The 16888-nt window shown below is 34.0% G+C and overlaps 3 protein-coding genes across 6 annotated transcripts; 2 read left to right on the forward strand and 1 right to left on the reverse strand.

Moving 5' to 3' along the window:
* The first annotated feature begins 736 nt into the window (after nucleotides 1-736).
* LOC123686236 (zinc finger protein 706-like) lies at nucleotides 737-2041 on the forward strand. 2 transcript variants are annotated; one of them, XM_045626252.1, is made up of 3 exons: nucleotides 737-901; nucleotides 1045-1206; nucleotides 1657-2041. In XM_045626252.1, the coding sequence occupies exons 2-3, from the start codon at nucleotides 1063-1065 to the stop codon at nucleotides 1744-1746; spliced, it is 234 nt and encodes a 77-aa protein (XP_045482208.1). In that variant the 5' UTR covers nucleotides 737-901; nucleotides 1045-1062; the 3' UTR covers nucleotides 1747-2041. The 2 variants fall into 2 exon arrangements, with proteins under 2 accessions (XP_045482208.1, XP_045482209.1); XM_045626253.1 differs by having other exon boundaries at nucleotides 762-901; nucleotides 1012-1206.
* A 692-nt stretch (nucleotides 2042-2733) lies between these two features.
* LOC123685736 (F-box/LRR-repeat protein 7-like) lies at nucleotides 2734-6581 on the forward strand. 3 transcript variants are annotated; one of them, XM_045625583.1, is made up of 5 exons: nucleotides 2734-3027; nucleotides 4441-4704; nucleotides 4924-5695; nucleotides 5750-5926; nucleotides 5986-6581. In XM_045625583.1, exons 2-5 carry the CDS (start codon nucleotides 4447-4449, stop codon nucleotides 6519-6521), a joined length of 1743 nt encoding a protein of 580 aa, XP_045481539.1. In that variant the 5' UTR covers nucleotides 2734-3027; nucleotides 4441-4446; the 3' UTR covers nucleotides 6522-6581. The 3 variants fall into 3 exon arrangements, with proteins under 3 accessions (XP_045481539.1, XP_045481538.1, XP_045481540.1); XM_045625582.1 differs by having other exon boundaries at nucleotides 2735-3015; XM_045625584.1 differs by having other exon boundaries at nucleotides 2738-3015; nucleotides 4927-5695.
* A 36-nt stretch (nucleotides 6582-6617) lies between these two features.
* On the reverse strand, nucleotides 6618-13288 carry LOC123685735 (neuroligin-4, Y-linked). Its single transcript, XM_045625580.1, has 9 exons — nucleotides 12914-13288; nucleotides 12581-12862; nucleotides 12324-12461; nucleotides 12083-12236; nucleotides 11816-12027; nucleotides 11207-11570; nucleotides 9354-10027; nucleotides 9185-9300; nucleotides 6618-7457 (listed from the first exon to the last, which is right to left on the reverse strand). Exons 1-9 carry the CDS (start codon nucleotides 13220-13222, stop codon nucleotides 7169-7171), a joined length of 2538 nt encoding a protein of 845 aa, XP_045481536.1. The 5' UTR covers nucleotides 13223-13288; the 3' UTR covers nucleotides 6618-7168.
* Between the last annotated feature and the right edge of the window lie 3600 nt (nucleotides 13289-16888).

The raw sequence follows: 16888 nt of genomic DNA on the forward strand, positions 1-16888 counted from the left end.
GATTAGAAAATAAGTTTAGTTGTGTACAACCACAGGTTAAAAATAAGAGAAAATGTTAATTTATAGTTACGCACAGGTAGTTAATTTTAGAATTAAAAACCTCTGTAACTCACCATGTTTATTTATGTTGAATAAACATTATTATTATTATTATTATTATTAATTTAAAAATGTAATTCAGTAAAAAATTAGCTTGCTAGTCATCTATACACAATTTACTGAACTTGACTTTGTGACAGTCAACCACATATAGAATCTTGTAACGTAGACTTCAGTAAAAAACTTGGTTAAAACTACTATTCTTAGATGTCCCCTGTAGGCGAATCTAAGAAAAACCTTGTGGATGCGCTTTATTTAAGCGCATCCACCAGAGAGGCGTATGCTCAATTTGGTTTCGATTGGAGAATATTTTTACAGATGAACCTTACTCCCTATGACCTAAAGAAAGTAAATTATCAATTTGAATGAATATATGTACTCAAAACTAATACAGACGTGATAGAATATTAATTATGTCTGTTTTACTGAAAAATTCAATTCAGTAGAAAATCTTTCAAACACCTTATTGTACCTATGCTCCGCCACTGATTTTGTAGCGTCACCTTGTGTGCAATTAGTGATCCAACAGAATATAGGACACTATTTTTTTTTCTTGAAGTGCACTTGATGTTTTAAAACTGAGGCCATTTTGGCAAGTAATATCTGACTTTCGATTTGTGAACATACTGTCGGATGTCAAATGCTGTTTGTTCTCTGTAGGATTTCCTTTCTCAGTCTTCTTGAATTTCCAGTGACACTTATATGGTTGAAAGAAAAGACGCTGCTCTGCAGCAGTCTGGTCATATTCACTAGAATTACTGAATAGTTTAATTTGTTCCTTAGTTCGATACTCAATATTTCGGTAAGGATTAAACTAATATCAGTGTTGAAGATCCATGTTACTGTCAACATACATTCGTGTTTTTGGTTAGGACTACAGCTATTAATTGAAAGTGTTGTTATATTTTACAGTTAATCAACGTACGTATTCATTTGAACTTGCAGATTCAATAGTCGTCCACTATGGCTCGAGGTCAGCAAAAACTACAATCTCAGCAAAAAGCCGCCGAAAAAGCAGCAAAGTCCAAAAAACAACAGGGTCATAATGCTAATGAACAGAAAAAAGCAGCTCAAAAGGCATTGGTTCATGTCTGTGCTGTTTGCAAGGTAATTTTTAATTCATTTCACCCCCTATCTCATACATGTTTTTCCAATATTTTCCATTTATCACGTTCATTTGAATAAAATCTACTTGCAGCATTGATAGCTTCTTGATTTCATATCCTGAACGATAATTTTGTATTATATTCAATAAAAATTCAATACTGAATTGATTATAATGCTATTTTTGTAGTTTCTTTCATAAATAGAGTTGGAGAAATTATCAACACCACATAATTCCTAAGATAACACATCTTTTCTATACTAATACAATCAGCACAATTGTCTGAAAAAAATTATCAATCAACCTGAAGGAAATGTGAAATATAGCCAGTAAAAGGCACATACACAACATTAATATCATTATACTACATGTGGAATATTCAAAGAAAATTGTTTACTTCACAAGATTTATTGTTATATTGCAACAATTAATGTGTGTTTCTTTATTTTCAGGCACAAATGCCTGATCCAAAAACCTATAAGCAGCATTTTGAGAACAAACATCCGAAGAATGATATGCCTCCAGAGCTGAAAGACATATGATCATCTTAGTGTATCCAACCTTTCTGATATGGTTGGATATGTCATAATGTTATTTCTTGTTGCGTTTATCATTTTCACTGTTTATACTGAAAACGGATGTACACTTAATTGTTTAGATTAGTGATGTATATCTATGATTTATCTTTGGGATAAGATTGCTCATTCTCAAAGAAAATAAATGGCAAGTTCTTTTATTGTTCGAATTATTATTACATTTTTGGACAGAGGATGGAAATATCATTTTTTTACCATATGTAACTATAACTTTGAAAATAAAGCTGCATTCCACCAAAAACCTATTCATTATGCAAATACCCCTAAGAAGTAATTTTTTGAAACAGTTAATCCAATGAATCAATCCAATTCAAAAAACATCCACATAATACTACCTGATGTATTGTTTGTGTGCTTATCACAAAAAATTGAATTCAATATTGACAACATGTATATTTGATTAAACAATGCACATACATTTGGTAGCAATAAATATCTGTACAACATTGAAATTGAAGCAATTAAAAATTTGAACAGCAAAAAAAAGACCAGCTCAAATATTTAAATACGCGCATACTTTAAAAAAATTATTTTGGTGCACTAAAGTCAATTAATTTATCAACAAGATTTATATGATTTGAAAATAAAAAATACATTTTCCGACTTGATTTATAAAAAAAGAATTATGAAAATATTAAATATTGAAGAACATAGGTAATTTGAAATATAACTTCCAATTTTATATTTATATATTCTAAATTATATTCAATAGAGAAATAGTCATGAATGAATCGAAATAAAACTTAATAATGAATATCAATAATTCAAAAATTTTCCAAAATTATTTATTTGCAAATAATTTAATTTCAAATGATTTATATATGCGAGAACCTTAATATCAGTTCAATAGAGGCGAGGCGTAGCACAGCTTAATACCTCTGAGCCTAGGGGCAAAAGTATTGCAAATCCGGCACTGGGAATGTAAGAGGTTGATGACGACATAGTACAAGAACACGACTCACAGCAGTCATCTATTTGGTCAATATCAACTTAAGTCGTATTACTTAGCAACCTGGCCATCGCTGGAACCGAAATTCTTCTCAGAAAATGAGAGAAAATCGGATATATTTTATTATGTGAGAGTGAAAAATTTGGTGATGAAAACTAGTGACTTAGATGTGAAAATGTTCTGTAATATCTCTTGGAAAAAAGTGTACTCAAGTTATTACAAAGAAGTCAGTTAGGTTAAGACAGATCATATAGACCTGACTTTAGGTATGTCAAAAGGTAGATGACCTTCGATTTCGCTTAATCCAGTCTTCGATAAAATGTTTTTATAACAAAATATGAAACACCTTTACGTCCTATATTTTATTTTATATATAGAATAATACTTATTATTAACAATGCGGTGAGAAGAATTTTCATGTCACCTCATAATTATACACATAGTATAGGTAGTGACTGTTGAGAATCCTTCTGTTATGGAAATGAAAGGAATATTCCTACAAAAATGTAATATTTTGCATTGTGTTCTTGATACCTCATATTATCAATAGACATTCTTATGTCTACGAAATAGGTATTCCTCACATTTTAACTTTGTTTTTCAATTAATAAATATCACAATTTTGAACTTAAAAAGCCTAGTTCTTGAATCACAACAATATCTCATTTATTTACCAGATACTCATTCAACAGGTACCTAATACTTTGCTATTGTCCTGAAATATAAATCTCAACCGGAATAATCGAACTATCTTTTATTACAAGGATTCAGAAAATTTTATAACTTTGAAAATTCCCAAGAAATCAAATTCTTCTGTATGGTTATTGCTTGACAAATTATTTAGTCATAAACGACACATCGTTTGAGTTGACCTGGTATTCCAGTCGCATTGGAATGTGCATTGAGATGAATTTCCAATTTGTGACATCAGATAAATTCTTTGAGTTCAGAGAAATCGGTTTAAGAGAATACCTCATAATTATTCAATGAGTTTCGATCGAATTTTTGCATCGAACAATCAATTCAATTTAATTAATTCTTCAAAATTTATATTGAAAAAACCGCATGCTTATAAAATTCGTTGTGAAAGTTTCTAGGAATGAGGTCATTTTGAATTTTAAAACTAATTTTGAAACGATGGGAACAAAAAATATAGATATATTTTTTTTAATTACATTCCTGCATAAAAATGTGATTTAATAATCACGCACACCTGATGTAATTTTATTCACCTATAGGCTAAATTTGTATAAAACGGTTAATGGAAAAATTTCGAAAAAAAAAAAATTATTCAATGAAACCTAATTAGGTTTATTATTATACCCATAATTTGGTTAATCAAATTAAGGGTATATTATTTTAAAAAAACATTCGAACTAAGTGGAATCGTATATGTGGTCAAATGAGCTATTGAAGTTCAAATAACAATACAATTACAATACCGAATTGATTTTCATCAGGAAAGCTATATAAACCATCCGTTCTATAAATTTTGAAAATTTGACCTCGACGAATGTATTCTGAACTCAAACACTTGATGAAATATTCAGTTAGCTGGAACTTCTTCAATTTATCTGTAAAGTTCAGCATTAAAATTTAATATGTGGTTTTAATAGATTTATTTCAGCTCTCTGTTAAATTCACGACTATAATTATTTCTGGATTTCTTGTAACATGATAAAATATTTCAGAGTAATATGCATCATCCCAAATCTATGTATAATAGAGCATCACCAAAACCATCGCAATGTCCTTTGAACAGGTTGAAACAAACGTCTACGAAATCGGAAGAAGTTAACAATAGGGTAGATTATCCAGATCACTCGTACACCTATTACAATCTACCACCCAACCAATATGCAAATCCTTACGACCTTTCAAACAGTCTACAACCAACTTACAATGATCGCAAGCCATCTGAAACTAGTCAATTCAACAAACAAACAAATCTTCCAGTGAGTATTGATTTGAATTTCCTAATTCAACCTAATTTCGTCTTTCACTGAATGAGCTTGAAGCATGAAGTCCATTCAATCTATTGAAATAATGCTAGTCTAATTCATGCCTTCTGGGTATTATCTTTTGTAGATTAAAATCAGTTTTGCTAAGGGTTCAATATTGTGATTTAACTGTAACTAATGCTGTTTTAGTTTTCTCATGTAGATCTTTTCCAGCAGCATTTTTATGAAGAGCCATGCCGAAACGAGAAAGCTGAGTATGATACACCAATTCCACAACCACAAAGCGCTTATATGAAACAAAAACAGATAAACCTTTCCTCGATCTCACTGGAGCAGACTTACTGGGATAGAGAAAATTCTCCAATATACATGGAAACTTATGCAGCACTACCAGAACCACACATATACCAAGATACGAACTTTCTACTTGATAAATTTGCAAAGCTAGGCCAAAATAGTCCAACTCTAGACCAAGGTTATCACACCTTAGTGTCGCCAAGTTCAGGATCTACAGGTAATCCAGTATGGTCTGAAAAGGGGTCTAATAAGGGAAAAACCTATAAGATGAAAAACAATTCTTTTGATCAGTTGACTGATGAAACCATCCTGAAAATTTTTTCGTTTCTTGGGACTAGAGATTTGAGTTCTTGTGCCAGAGTGTGTAGAAGATTCAACCACATAGCTTGGACTCCATGTTTATGGAGGTCCATTAGGATTAATGGTGAGAATTTAAGTGGTGATAAGGCTTTGAAGAGGATAATGAAGAAGATCGGTAGTGATGGTGGTGACACTGGAATTTGTCATGGTATTGAAAAAGTAGAAATTGTGGAAGGGGCTAAATTGACTGATAAAAGTTTATTTCTACTGGCAAGGAAGTGTCCGGATCTAATGCATTTGCAGCTCTTAGGATGTACAGAAATTACAAATACAGCTCTATTTGAAGTAGCAACAAGATGCCATAATTTACAACACTTAGACGTTACCGGTAATTTGACTAGTAATCATAAAAATCGACTTATTTCTAATTATTTCTCTGCAGGTTGTGTTAAAATCTCCTGTATCAGCGTGAATGGTCCAGATCCTCACTTGAGGCTTCAACTGCAGTACCTAGATTTAACAGACTGTCCTCATGTTAATGATAACGAACTAAGAGTTATTGTGTGCCACTGTCCTCAACTGACTTTCTTATATCTTCGAAGATGTGTTCAAATAACAGGTGAGATGGAATTAATAATTCACAATACTATAATCTTCAATGTTAATATTTACTTTAAGATATGGGTTTGAAGTTCATACCAAGCTTCTGTTCGAATCTGAAGGAACTCAGTGTCAGCGACTGCTTGAATGTAACAGACTTTGGCCTGTACGAACTAGCCAAATTGGGACCGACCCTGAGGTATCTTTCAGTGGCAAAGTGCACCCAAGTTAGTGATGCAGGTCTTAAAGTTATTGCCAAGAGATGTTACAAATTGCGTTATCTGAACGCAAGAGGCTGTGAAGCAGTGTCGGATGATGCAATAATAACTATAGCTCGTTCATGTACAAGATTGCGAGCTCTAGATATCGGAAAATGTGATGTTGGCGACTCTGGACTTCAGGCACTGGCCGAAAGCTGTCCCAATTTAAAGAAAATTAGTTTGAGAAACTGTGATTTGATTACGGATAGGGGTGTTCAAAGTCTTGCTTACTTCTGTAGAGGACTTCAGCAGCTTAATATTCAAGACTGTCAAATATCGTTAGAAGGTTACAGAGCTGTTAAGAAATACTGTAAACGATGCATAATAGAACATACTAATCCGGGATTTTTTTAGACGAAAAATTCTATATACATTTTGTAAATTTTTATATAAAAAATATATACATATACCAGATAGGTGTTTTCATAATTCATTAAAATACTTCCAAAATAAATTTTAAACTTTGTTTATTTATTGTATAAATTTTTTATGGCAGTCAATAACAAATATAATTCATATAAAACTGTCAAAAACACTCTTCAAGCTAATGGAATGTAAAAATTTCAAATACGTACACTGGACGGACTTTTTTTTTGTGCTAAAATTCATATTCACAATCAACAACAATTAAAATAATTTAGATTTAATAACATCCCAAAATTATGTTTGTTAATTAATTCAAAAATCAATCATCCAATAAAGAACACAAACGGTAAAAAGGGAACCTAAACTAAACAAATTATGTAATAAAAGCTGCTCATTATCATAAAATAATACTTAAAAAATTAAATTAAAAATAACTTTTGTTCATTCAATAATTGGTTATTCGTTGATCAGGTACTTTCAATACCTGAAGTAACGAAGCATCTCTACATTTTTCGATTCAAACTGAGTAAAGTTACTAAAGTTCCTTTCTCAAGTGTATAACATTATTAGTACTGTGATTGTCTTCGTAATACCGTAGTCTTTTTTAAAATTAAAAACTATTGGCTGCATTTCGATCAAACATCTGTTTGAGGAACATCATGCATGTAGCTGCCTTTTGTACTTCTTGCTTTAGAACTTGCTGTATCCCTATAAGGATCAACAGTCAAATCACTCATTACACTTTGAACGTCTCCTAGTGTCATGTCAGTTGAAAGTGGTGATGCACTGTTTTTTCTTAAAGAAGCTGTGGGTGTGTGTAATTTTTCCCTGTAATCATATTCTGATCCTCTCGTGTTGTCTACACCTGGATCTTGGCCGTTTTCATAAACCATATACATATTACTGTAATTGCGATCAACTTGTCTGCAAATGAATTAAAAAATCATGTTGAGAATGATTGGGATTCAGATAAATGTGTTGTGAGGAACAAAATGTTCAATCAGCTGGTCTTTTTTATACCAAATGATAGTATTCTGAAAAAAGGCGACATGCTCCTATTTTACTTCAACTTTCTCAAACATTTTGATATTTCTATTTGAAAACATGTCATTTTTTCCTAAATACACTGCGCAAAAAAATTGACGCACATTCTGAAAATCTCAATTTTGATGAAAGTTAACTCTACATTGACTTTATAACTTATTTTTTATGTTCTCTCTGTTTTGAACGAAACAAGACACATTAAATGGAAGAAAAATTCAGGATTTCACCGAATCTTATGTGAAAGAAGAGAAATAAGCAATTTTCAAAATACTGGAATGCTGATAAGTGATTTAATACTTGGTATTTCCACCCATTGCGTTAATTACAGCTAGGCAACGACGGTTCATATTCAAAATGAGTGATCTTAAAAAGTTCTGATCTAATCCTTCTCAGATTTCTCTGAGTTGGATTCCTAAGTCATTAAGAGTAGCTGGATGATTTTCTGAACTTCTCAGTCCTCTATTGAGGTTGTCCCAAACCTGCTCAATCGGATTGAGATCTGGACTTCTTGCTGGCCATTCCATTCGAGAGACTTCATAAAAAATGAAATTTTCACCAATGTATGGGGCAAATGGCACTACAGTCAAAGATATTCCACCCCATACCATAATCGATCCTCCCCGGAAACCAGTAGTATTCAGGAAATTGGACTGAGCATATCTTTCATGTGGACGTCTGTATACAAGGGAACGTCGATCACAATGGTAGAGGCAGAATCTAGACTCATCTGTGAAGAGAACTCTTTCCCAATCAGCCTCTTCCCAATGGATATGCTCTCTCGCAAAATCCAAACGCCACCTTTGATGGGCTGGGGTAAGAGCTGGGCTTCTTGCCGCGACACGAGGCCTTAAATCATATTCTCTGAGGCGATTTCTTATTTCTTGAGTGCTAATTTGCACCCCATGAGTTTACTCAAGCCGATTTCGAAGGAGGCGAGCGGTTGCAAAACGTTGTCTCAACGAAGAAACTCTCAAGTAACGTTCTTGAATGGCAGTTGTTACCCGTGGTCTACCCTGTCCTGGTCTTCGGACATTCATACCTGTCTCCCTCAATCGCTGCAACATTCTGGACACACTTGTATGGGAAATTCCAAACCTTTCTGCAATTCTTGTGTATGTCCACCCTTCTTCTCGCAAAACTACCGCTTGGGCACATTCCTCTTGGGTCAAATTGCGTGTTTCGCGTTGCATAGCGATCGAGTGTAGAAAATCAAACGAAAGAAAAACTATTGATCACTAGAATTGATCGAGAACAACTGATTTCAGAATGGAACCAATACATTCAAAATCTGATAATCTCATCTTTTTTTATTCCTGCTGGGAAAAAACATCTGTATTGAAGAAAAACGTTGAAAGTGGATAACATATGCATGCATAATTCTGATAAAAATAATTATCATTGAGAACACCTTCAGCTATGGAATAAATTTGAGATTTCCATAATATGCGTTAATTTTTTTGCGCAATGTAACTGTTCATATACTTAAAAAAAAGGAATAGAAGTAAGGTGAATGTCTTTGTTTATGAAATATTGCAAGTTCTCAGTGGATCTGTATAATACTCAAAAGCAAGAAATGCAAAAAAATTATTAACTAAATCGAAACATACCGTTTAGCATTCTGCCACAACAAGCAACATATCACTAAAAATACAATCAGGAGCAAACATGTTGCAGAAACTCCCCAAAACGCAATCTGCAGTGGCGCAGTCGGTTCCCACCAAAACTGAAATTACGAATAAAATTATCAAAATAGAAAATCCTCTACTTCAAACTCACCTCAGTAGTAGGAGGATAGGTTGGAACCAAATGTCCAACAACTTTTGGAATGTATTGGGTCCAAAATGCAGATTCCGTTTGTCTGAAGTTCCACTTGATTGTAGAATTAAATGTGGTGTTCAAATTGAGGTATCTCAACATGCCGTATTGAGCCATCTCGAAATGCAACCCTAAAATCTGTGTATACGTGGGATTTCCATATCTGGCAAAATCTGTGAAGGCTTTCATAAAGAAATGACTCATATTTCTATCGTTATTTGTCCATTGATTTCTGGTGAAGTTTTCATTGGGAAAAAATTCCACATCCATAAATGGTGCGCCACATAACAAGTAGTGTTCAATATCGTGAGGTACTTTTCTCCATTCGGGATAGTTGAAGGATTCGATTGTTGTATTAAGCACGTACATATAAACTGGAATATCTTGTTCAACTAACAATTTGATCATTTTGTCGTTGGGTGCTACATAGAGGAAGTCCGTCAGTAACTGTATGTATTTTTCACGAATGAATGTAGTGTTATGGGGATCGGGCCAGTAGGTATACATGTATTTTATTGCATCATATGTACCATTAGGATTCAAAGTGTAATTGTACCTCAGCACCAGCTCCTTAACTTTTTGGTCGAAAAATTCCTGTGTGATTGAAAAGTCCGGCTCAAGACTTTTGTTCGAAGCTGGAAGAACCAAAAAATTCAATTGGGGAACAATTTTCGAGAATAAATTTGGAAGACATACTAACAGCGAATATTTCACAAATACACATTCTAGTTTTGCTGTTAGAGAATTTAATGCTTTCCAAATTATTCATTCAAAAAGTGTCTTCATATATCGTTCCTAAATGGTACAAAGGAAAATGAGAGATTCCTATACTTTTAACAAAATAAAAGCCCAATAAACATGGGACCTCGAGATACAACCCTGTATCTCGAAAAGGAAGGGCTACAATTAACACCCGTTACTTGTAGCCCTACTTTTTTGTGATCAGTTTATCGAATCTTTATTAATCTTCGCTACAGATTGGGTAAATAAGTACTGAAACTTATAATTAATTCATTCATCACAGCTAACAAACTGAATCTTTATAATAGTTTGGATTTTCCTAAAGTTTACTAGAGAATTGTTTGAAATATTTTCTCTGAATCGGTGGCATATCAAACGATGAAATCTTTAAATTAAAATATCTAAGTTGGATCTGTAGCGAAGATTAATAAAGATTCGATAAAGACTCTATCTCGAAAATAAAGCGATTGAGGGCCCATGTTTATAGGACTTCTTTTCTAAAAATGATTTGAGGAATACCTCATTTTCGTTTGTACCTCCAATTATTTAGGAACACCCTGAATATCATAGTATCTACATATTAAATACAAGTTTAAACAGGTAGATATGAATAGGTATTACCTAAAATAATAAGTGTATCTCTACATCTTAAAATAATGTGAAAGATTCACACAGAGATGAGCCAAATAATTTTATATTTTTTTAATATTCATTTCTTATTTTCATTACCACAACAATGGATCAAAAACGAAATATATTGCAGCATTTTTTGTGTTCAATTTCTATTTTTCAAAAAGTCATCCTACCAATGAACTACAAATATTCGAAATTCTTCATGTAATAACTACGAAAAAGAAACTAAAAAATGATTGATGGAATTTGTTAAGTATATAAGTATAGAAGGTCCCATATAAATTTCAGTTTGAGGGTGAGCGTTGAGCATGCGCAAACAAAAAATTCCCGGGATTTCCACAGCTCCCATTCCACTAGTAAAACTTTGATTAATTCGTTATGGATATTTGTATTAGGTCGAAAAAGAAGCCATGCAAATTTAAGAAGTTCTCAAAACTTACTTATGAATTGAGCAGCTTCCTGTAGAGTGACTCCACTCATGTAACTTATCCTTCGATTGTAACCTCTAGTCCTGATCACATCTTCAGGTTTGTTATGAAGAAAATGCCAGTCTTTCTCGTTCCAGCCTTCATAATATGGAGCGGTGAAATTCATATCTATCACAGGAGCCCAGGGGAACAAACCCACATCGGGAGGAAATTCGGCATTCCCTATATCATTGAAACTTCTTGCATTTGTTAGGCAGTTGACTAACTGCCATGAAGATTCGAAGCCACATCCTAAAACTTTACCAAACACTCTACTTGTATTTTGTACCCTGTATTTATCGAAGATCATGGACCAATCTGCCAAGGGGGATCCACTCTGAAAAAAGATATATAACTTTTGATGGGCGATATGTATCAAATTATTCAAGTTGTGTAAAAAAAGTTAAATTGATCGCCTTTGTGAATATTAACGCAGGAAGATGCGTGCAAGGTCCAAGTAGATGTTCCAATACCCTTGTGAAGCTATGGGATCTCCATTATTTATAAAAAAGTTCTTTGATTTACAGATTGTAGTATAATTTGGTTATCATTGTAACAAACAAAAAATAATCAAATTCTCACCTGGGCAATCACATTAGTGATCATATCACGAGTTTCTTTGTACATCATTAGTAAGCCTGCAGATGCTGCACCGGCTCCAGGCCCAAACAGAGTTATTTTACTTTGATCACCATTAAAACTATCGATGTTTTCATAAACCCACCGAAGCGCCATAGCCTGATCAAGTATACCATAATTTCCAGGTGAATTTATATCACCAGTGCTCAAAAAACCTAAAACACATAAGTAAATAGACATACTAAGATATGTTATATACTATTAACTCACCCAAAGCACCTAACCTGTAGTTAATTGTCACAACAACGACTTTATAAAATGTTGCCAAAATATGTCCAGGGAATAAATTTGAAGCTCCATGAATAAAATCACCTCCATGAATGTAGAACATAACTGGATATTTTTGTCCGACACCTTCATCAAGCTGTAATCAACAGTTATTTGTTTATTTACAAATATCAGAGACAGATGAAATATCACAATTGTGCAAATATTTATTCAAGTTACTTACAGGTGGCGCAAAAATATTGAGATACAAACAATCCTCATCGATATCTCTTATTCCTCCAGTATATCTCTTGGGCTGAGGACAAGCTGGACCAAAATCAACAGCTTGAAGTAATTCCCATCCTTTATGCCATCTAGGAGGCTAAACAATTTTTTTATTAATAAACAAACCTTAACTTCAAATCAGAGGGAATATTAACTTCCAGGCCTAAATAATTAAGTACTGAATAAGGCCAACGAAGACTAATTAATGAATCACACCTTGAAACGAGCTTTATTAATGGGAGGTTCTGCATATGGAATACCAAGAAACACTGATGTTTCACCCCATTTTCTGGCAATAAACTCAGAACCACCAGGTCTATAATTTGAATCAGGATCAGGATTATCGAAAAGGTCGACCATAAAGCCTTGAACTGCTCCATGTGTGGTTTTGACTGTTATATCCTTCCTTTGATCTTTTGTTTCAGGCCTTTGCTTTCCTTGTAAATCTTCTCTCCATTCTCCTAAAACTCCTGGTAATATTTGTTCCTGATTGCCATACTGAAAACATTGAATTGAAATTTAACATCTCTGGGATATTTAAATGCTCACTTTGTCATAAACATAGCTCTCATCCTTTCCAAATCTTGGATCACCAGGCCCCCAACCGTTATAGTTTTTAGGTTGTCCATATCGTCTGTTTTTGTACCAAAACGTTCTGTAATTCTGGTTATTTACAGTAGGATTATATTGGTCGTAATTCTGGGGGTTATACTGAGGGTCAGTGTACTGATGAAAATTATAAACATTTGGTCTGGTGTAATTATAGTTGAAATTGTACGATGGATAATTTTGTTGAGCTTTGATTAACACAAAAAAATCACTTATTAAAATTAAACAAACTCCATTTAACTTGCTCATTTCGAAAGTTCTGTTTACAAACTGATAGGTGTTTCTTTTTATCTGTTTGACAGCTCATCCTATTAATTAATGACTCATCTGAACAACTGGGAGATGGCAGCATCTTTATTATCTAGAAATCAATTACAGGATTCTGTAACGTCACTCCAAATGTTCTGTTTCGCTAGATACTCCCACAGAGGTCTATTCGAAGCGGAAATGAAATTTGATTCCCAATAAAAATAGCAGGGAAATTCTTATCACAGATCGATTATGATTTAAAGCTACGTAATCTAAAAAATATATAAAATGTGTTTATTGATTATCGAAGTCAGAATACGTTTTCTAATTTGGCACAATTCTCAAGACCTTGGAGTTATGTTTGAATTTTTTTACGTTTTGATCACGCATACGAAATGTGCTAAGTTCGACTAATCAAAAGGATCGTAAAGCAGGATATTTTTATAAATTAAATAAACATTGTACATACGTGAATTTCATGCAGAAACTTCCTCAATGCGATTTAAGCAACAGCCGGAAATATAAGGTAGATAGGTACATAAAAACAATGTATTTTTCACGGGAATTATGAGTACAGAAATTATTTGAAAAAAAAAAACATAACGGAATAGAAACCTCTCTTTTATCGTCTCATTTAATGGATGTTTAATAACCGATAGCAAGCAATTATTTCTCGATATTTTTATAGCATGAATTGAGATATATCTTACTATGAAAAGAAAGAATTAATTTCGAGGTCGGATGATTGTAATTCGCCAAATGTAAGGAATATAAATAAATAGAAATTGGGTTTCTTTTTTGCACATTGTTAGAAAGTGATTTCATTCTAACTATGACATCTTTTTCTATATTATTTCCGGTACCTACCTACATAAAAAATGCTGCACTAGCTTCTATTATGTTTTCTACATTTCAAAACATAGGCTATAATGACTTAGTAGTCGATGCCGAAAAAGAATAATATATGAGAGAAGAGAATTATCAAAGATCAAACGTTACCATTATTAACATTGCATGGCTCAAATATAATAATAATATGTTGCCAAAAAAATTAAGTTGAATGAATCAATATTTCTGCGTGTGAAGCCGCACCTACACTAGTTTGCCAATTTGCATAGTTGGCAATTGTACGAAGTTCAGAACTAGGTGGTCCAACGAAAACTTAACACCTCGGTTTTCCGGCTTTAAAATATTTGTACATGAAAAAGCTGTATGCAAAATGGGTACCACACGAGCTCACAATCGATCGAAAGCAACAACGTGTTAATGATTCTGAGCAGTGTTTGAAGCTGTATAAGTGCAATAAACATGAATTTTTGCGTCGATATGTGACAATGGATGAAACATGGCTCCATCAGTTCACTCCGGAGTTCAATCGACAGTCAGCTGAGTGAACAGCACACGATGAACCGAATCCAAAGCGAGGAAAAACACAACAGTCAGCTGGCAAGGTTATGGCATCAGTGTTCTGGGATGCGCAAGGTATAATATTCATTGATTACCTCCAAAAGGGCTAGACCATCAACAGCGATTATTATAAATCGTTATTGGATCGTTTAAAGGATGAAATCGTTAAAAAACGGCCCCATTTGAAGAAAAGAAAGGTGCTGTGGCAAAATTGCATGAATTGGGCTTCGAATTGCTTCTGCATACACCGTATTCGTCAGATCTGGCCCCCAGCGACTTTTTCCTGTTCTCAGACCTCAAAAGAACGCCCGCTGGAAAGAAATTTAGCGCCAATGAAGAAGTAATGGCCGAAATTGAGGCCTATTTTGAAGCGAAACACAAATCGTACTACAAAAATGGTATCGAATAGTTGGAAGATCGCTTTAATCGCTGTATCGCCCTCGAAGACAACTATGATGAATAATAAAATCGAAATTTTCCAAAACAATGTGTTTTACTATGGTAGACCGGTGACTTTTCAATTGGCCTGTTATAGTAGTCGATAGATCTTCAAAATTAGTTATCGTAACATCTCTCATCTCTATTCAAAATCAAAAGGGGTTGTGCCAACCCCCGTAAGGTGGTTGAAGTTACGGGGATGAAAAAAACGGAAAAGTGAGATAGAGTATTGAGCAATTTTCATTGGCACAAAGGTGGCCTAAGGTACGTTTTCCTCTGATAGTTACCGTCGACCGCCACGTTTTGGCGACCTCATCTAACCAATCGCAATCTCTTAGCTGGGCGGATCTACGCGATTGCTTGAATTGCGATTGGTTAGATAAAGTCGTCGAAACGTGGCGGTCGACGGAAACTATCCGAGGAAAACATACGTTTATTGGCACGTGCCTTCGATCGCGTCTACATTGTATCGGTTTTGCTAAGTGGCCTTGCTAATTTGCAAACAGCGGCATTTTGTAGACGCACCTTAACACTTCCAATGTCACTGTGTATTATAAGTCGAGAATTACACAAGATCATTATTGAAAAGTGGAGGTGTGAATGGATATTGAAAGAACATAAAAATACTATGTTATTATCGATTATTCTAAATAAATAATAGGAATTATGAGTGAATTATTGATTTTGAAAATAGAAATCGACGGGTAGGAGTGAGTAATTTCCTCAATAATTATGGTCTGATTGCAGTGCTCTGCAATAACAAATTCTCAATTTCTTCCTCAGTTTTCAATAAAAAAGGGCATAACCGAATTTTTTTCTGTGACACAGCTGAATCTGCTGTTATGAGCTTGTTGCGTTACTTTTTTTGGCACGGTGTTTGGGATCATCTACAGGATAACCATACCAAATACCATTGCAACTCCAAGAAGATTTTGTTTTTGTACAAAACTAAATGATCAGAAACGTTAAATTAGTTGAAAGTAATAATTGATCAAAATTTGATTGAAATTAAACGAAACACGAAGGCTTTTTTCATTAATAATATGTTGTACCACCCTTATTAGGGGTGGAGGCATGAAATCCACCTGGTGGTTTCCTGCTGAGATATGGCATCCTCGGCAATATGTAATTCAAAACGGATAGTTTGTAGAGGATTAGCTACCAGAACTCCACATATACCAAGATACGAACTTTCTTCTTGATAAATTAGCAAAACTTAACCAAAACAGTCCAACTCTAGAGCAAGGTTATCACACCTTAGTGTCTCCAAGTTCAGGATCTACAGGTAATCTGTAAACAGTATGGTCTGAAAAGGGGTCTAAATGTGTGTGGAATGGTTAAATTCGAACAAAACAACAAGAATTTGGTGTACGAATTTTGTAACAGGAACATATGAGACCGAAAAGGTATATCAGGAGCAGGAGTACAATTGAATAGGCAACACACAAAACGTTTTATTGTATGATTGCTTGCCTACAGAAGATCTGCGACCCGGATACCTCATCAATCATCATATGTTCCTGATACGAATTTTTGTGTTAGGATTTGATTTTCGTGTGTGAAATGGGTAAATTCGAACGAAACAACAAGAATTTGGTGTACGAATTCTGTATCAGGAATATATGAGACCGAGAAGGTATATCAGGAGCAGGAGTACAATTGAACAGGCAACACACAAAACGTCTTAGAGTATGATTGGTTGCCCATAGAAGATTTGCGACCCGGATGCCTATTCAATTGTACTCCTGCTCCTAATATACCTTCTCGGTCTCATATGTTCCTGATACCGAATTCGTACACCAAATTCTTGTTGTTTCGTTC

The sequence above is a fragment of the Harmonia axyridis genome, chromosome X (genome assembly GCF_914767665.1).
Source record: "Harmonia axyridis chromosome X, icHarAxyr1.1, whole genome shotgun sequence".
Classification (NCBI taxonomy): domain Eukaryota; kingdom Metazoa; phylum Arthropoda; class Insecta; order Coleoptera; family Coccinellidae; genus Harmonia; species Harmonia axyridis.

Coding starts and splice junctions, on each gene's coding strand:
- LOC123686236 (XM_045626252.1), top strand. CDS start 1,063: ATGGCTCGAGGTCAGCAAAAACTACAATCTCAGCAAAAAGCCGCCGAA. Junction 1,207..1,656: donor ATGTCTGTGCTGTTTGCAAG/GTAATTTTTAAT, acceptor CTTTATTTTCAG/GCACAAATGCCTGATCCAAA.
- LOC123685735 (XM_045625580.1), bottom strand. CDS start 13,222: ATGAGCAAGTTAAATGGAGTTTGTTTAATTTTAATAAGTGATTTTTTT. Junction 12,462..12,580: donor TTAATAAAGCTCGTTTCAAG/GTGTGATTCATT, acceptor AAAATTGTTTAG/CCTCCTAGATGGCATAAAGG. Junction 9,301..9,353: donor CCTATCCTCCTACTACTGAG/GTGAGTTTGAAG, acceptor TCGTAATTTCAG/TTTTGGTGGGAACCGACTGC.
- LOC123685736 (XM_045625583.1), top strand. CDS start 4,447: ATGCATCATCCCAAATCTATGTATAATAGAGCATCACCAAAACCATCG. Junction 4,705..4,923: donor ACAAACAAACAAATCTTCCA/GTGAGTATTGAT, acceptor GATCTTTTCCAG/CAGCATTTTTATGAAGAGCC. Junction 5,696..5,749: donor ACAACACTTAGACGTTACCG/GTAATTTGACTA, acceptor ATTTCTCTGCAG/GTTGTGTTAAAATCTCCTGT.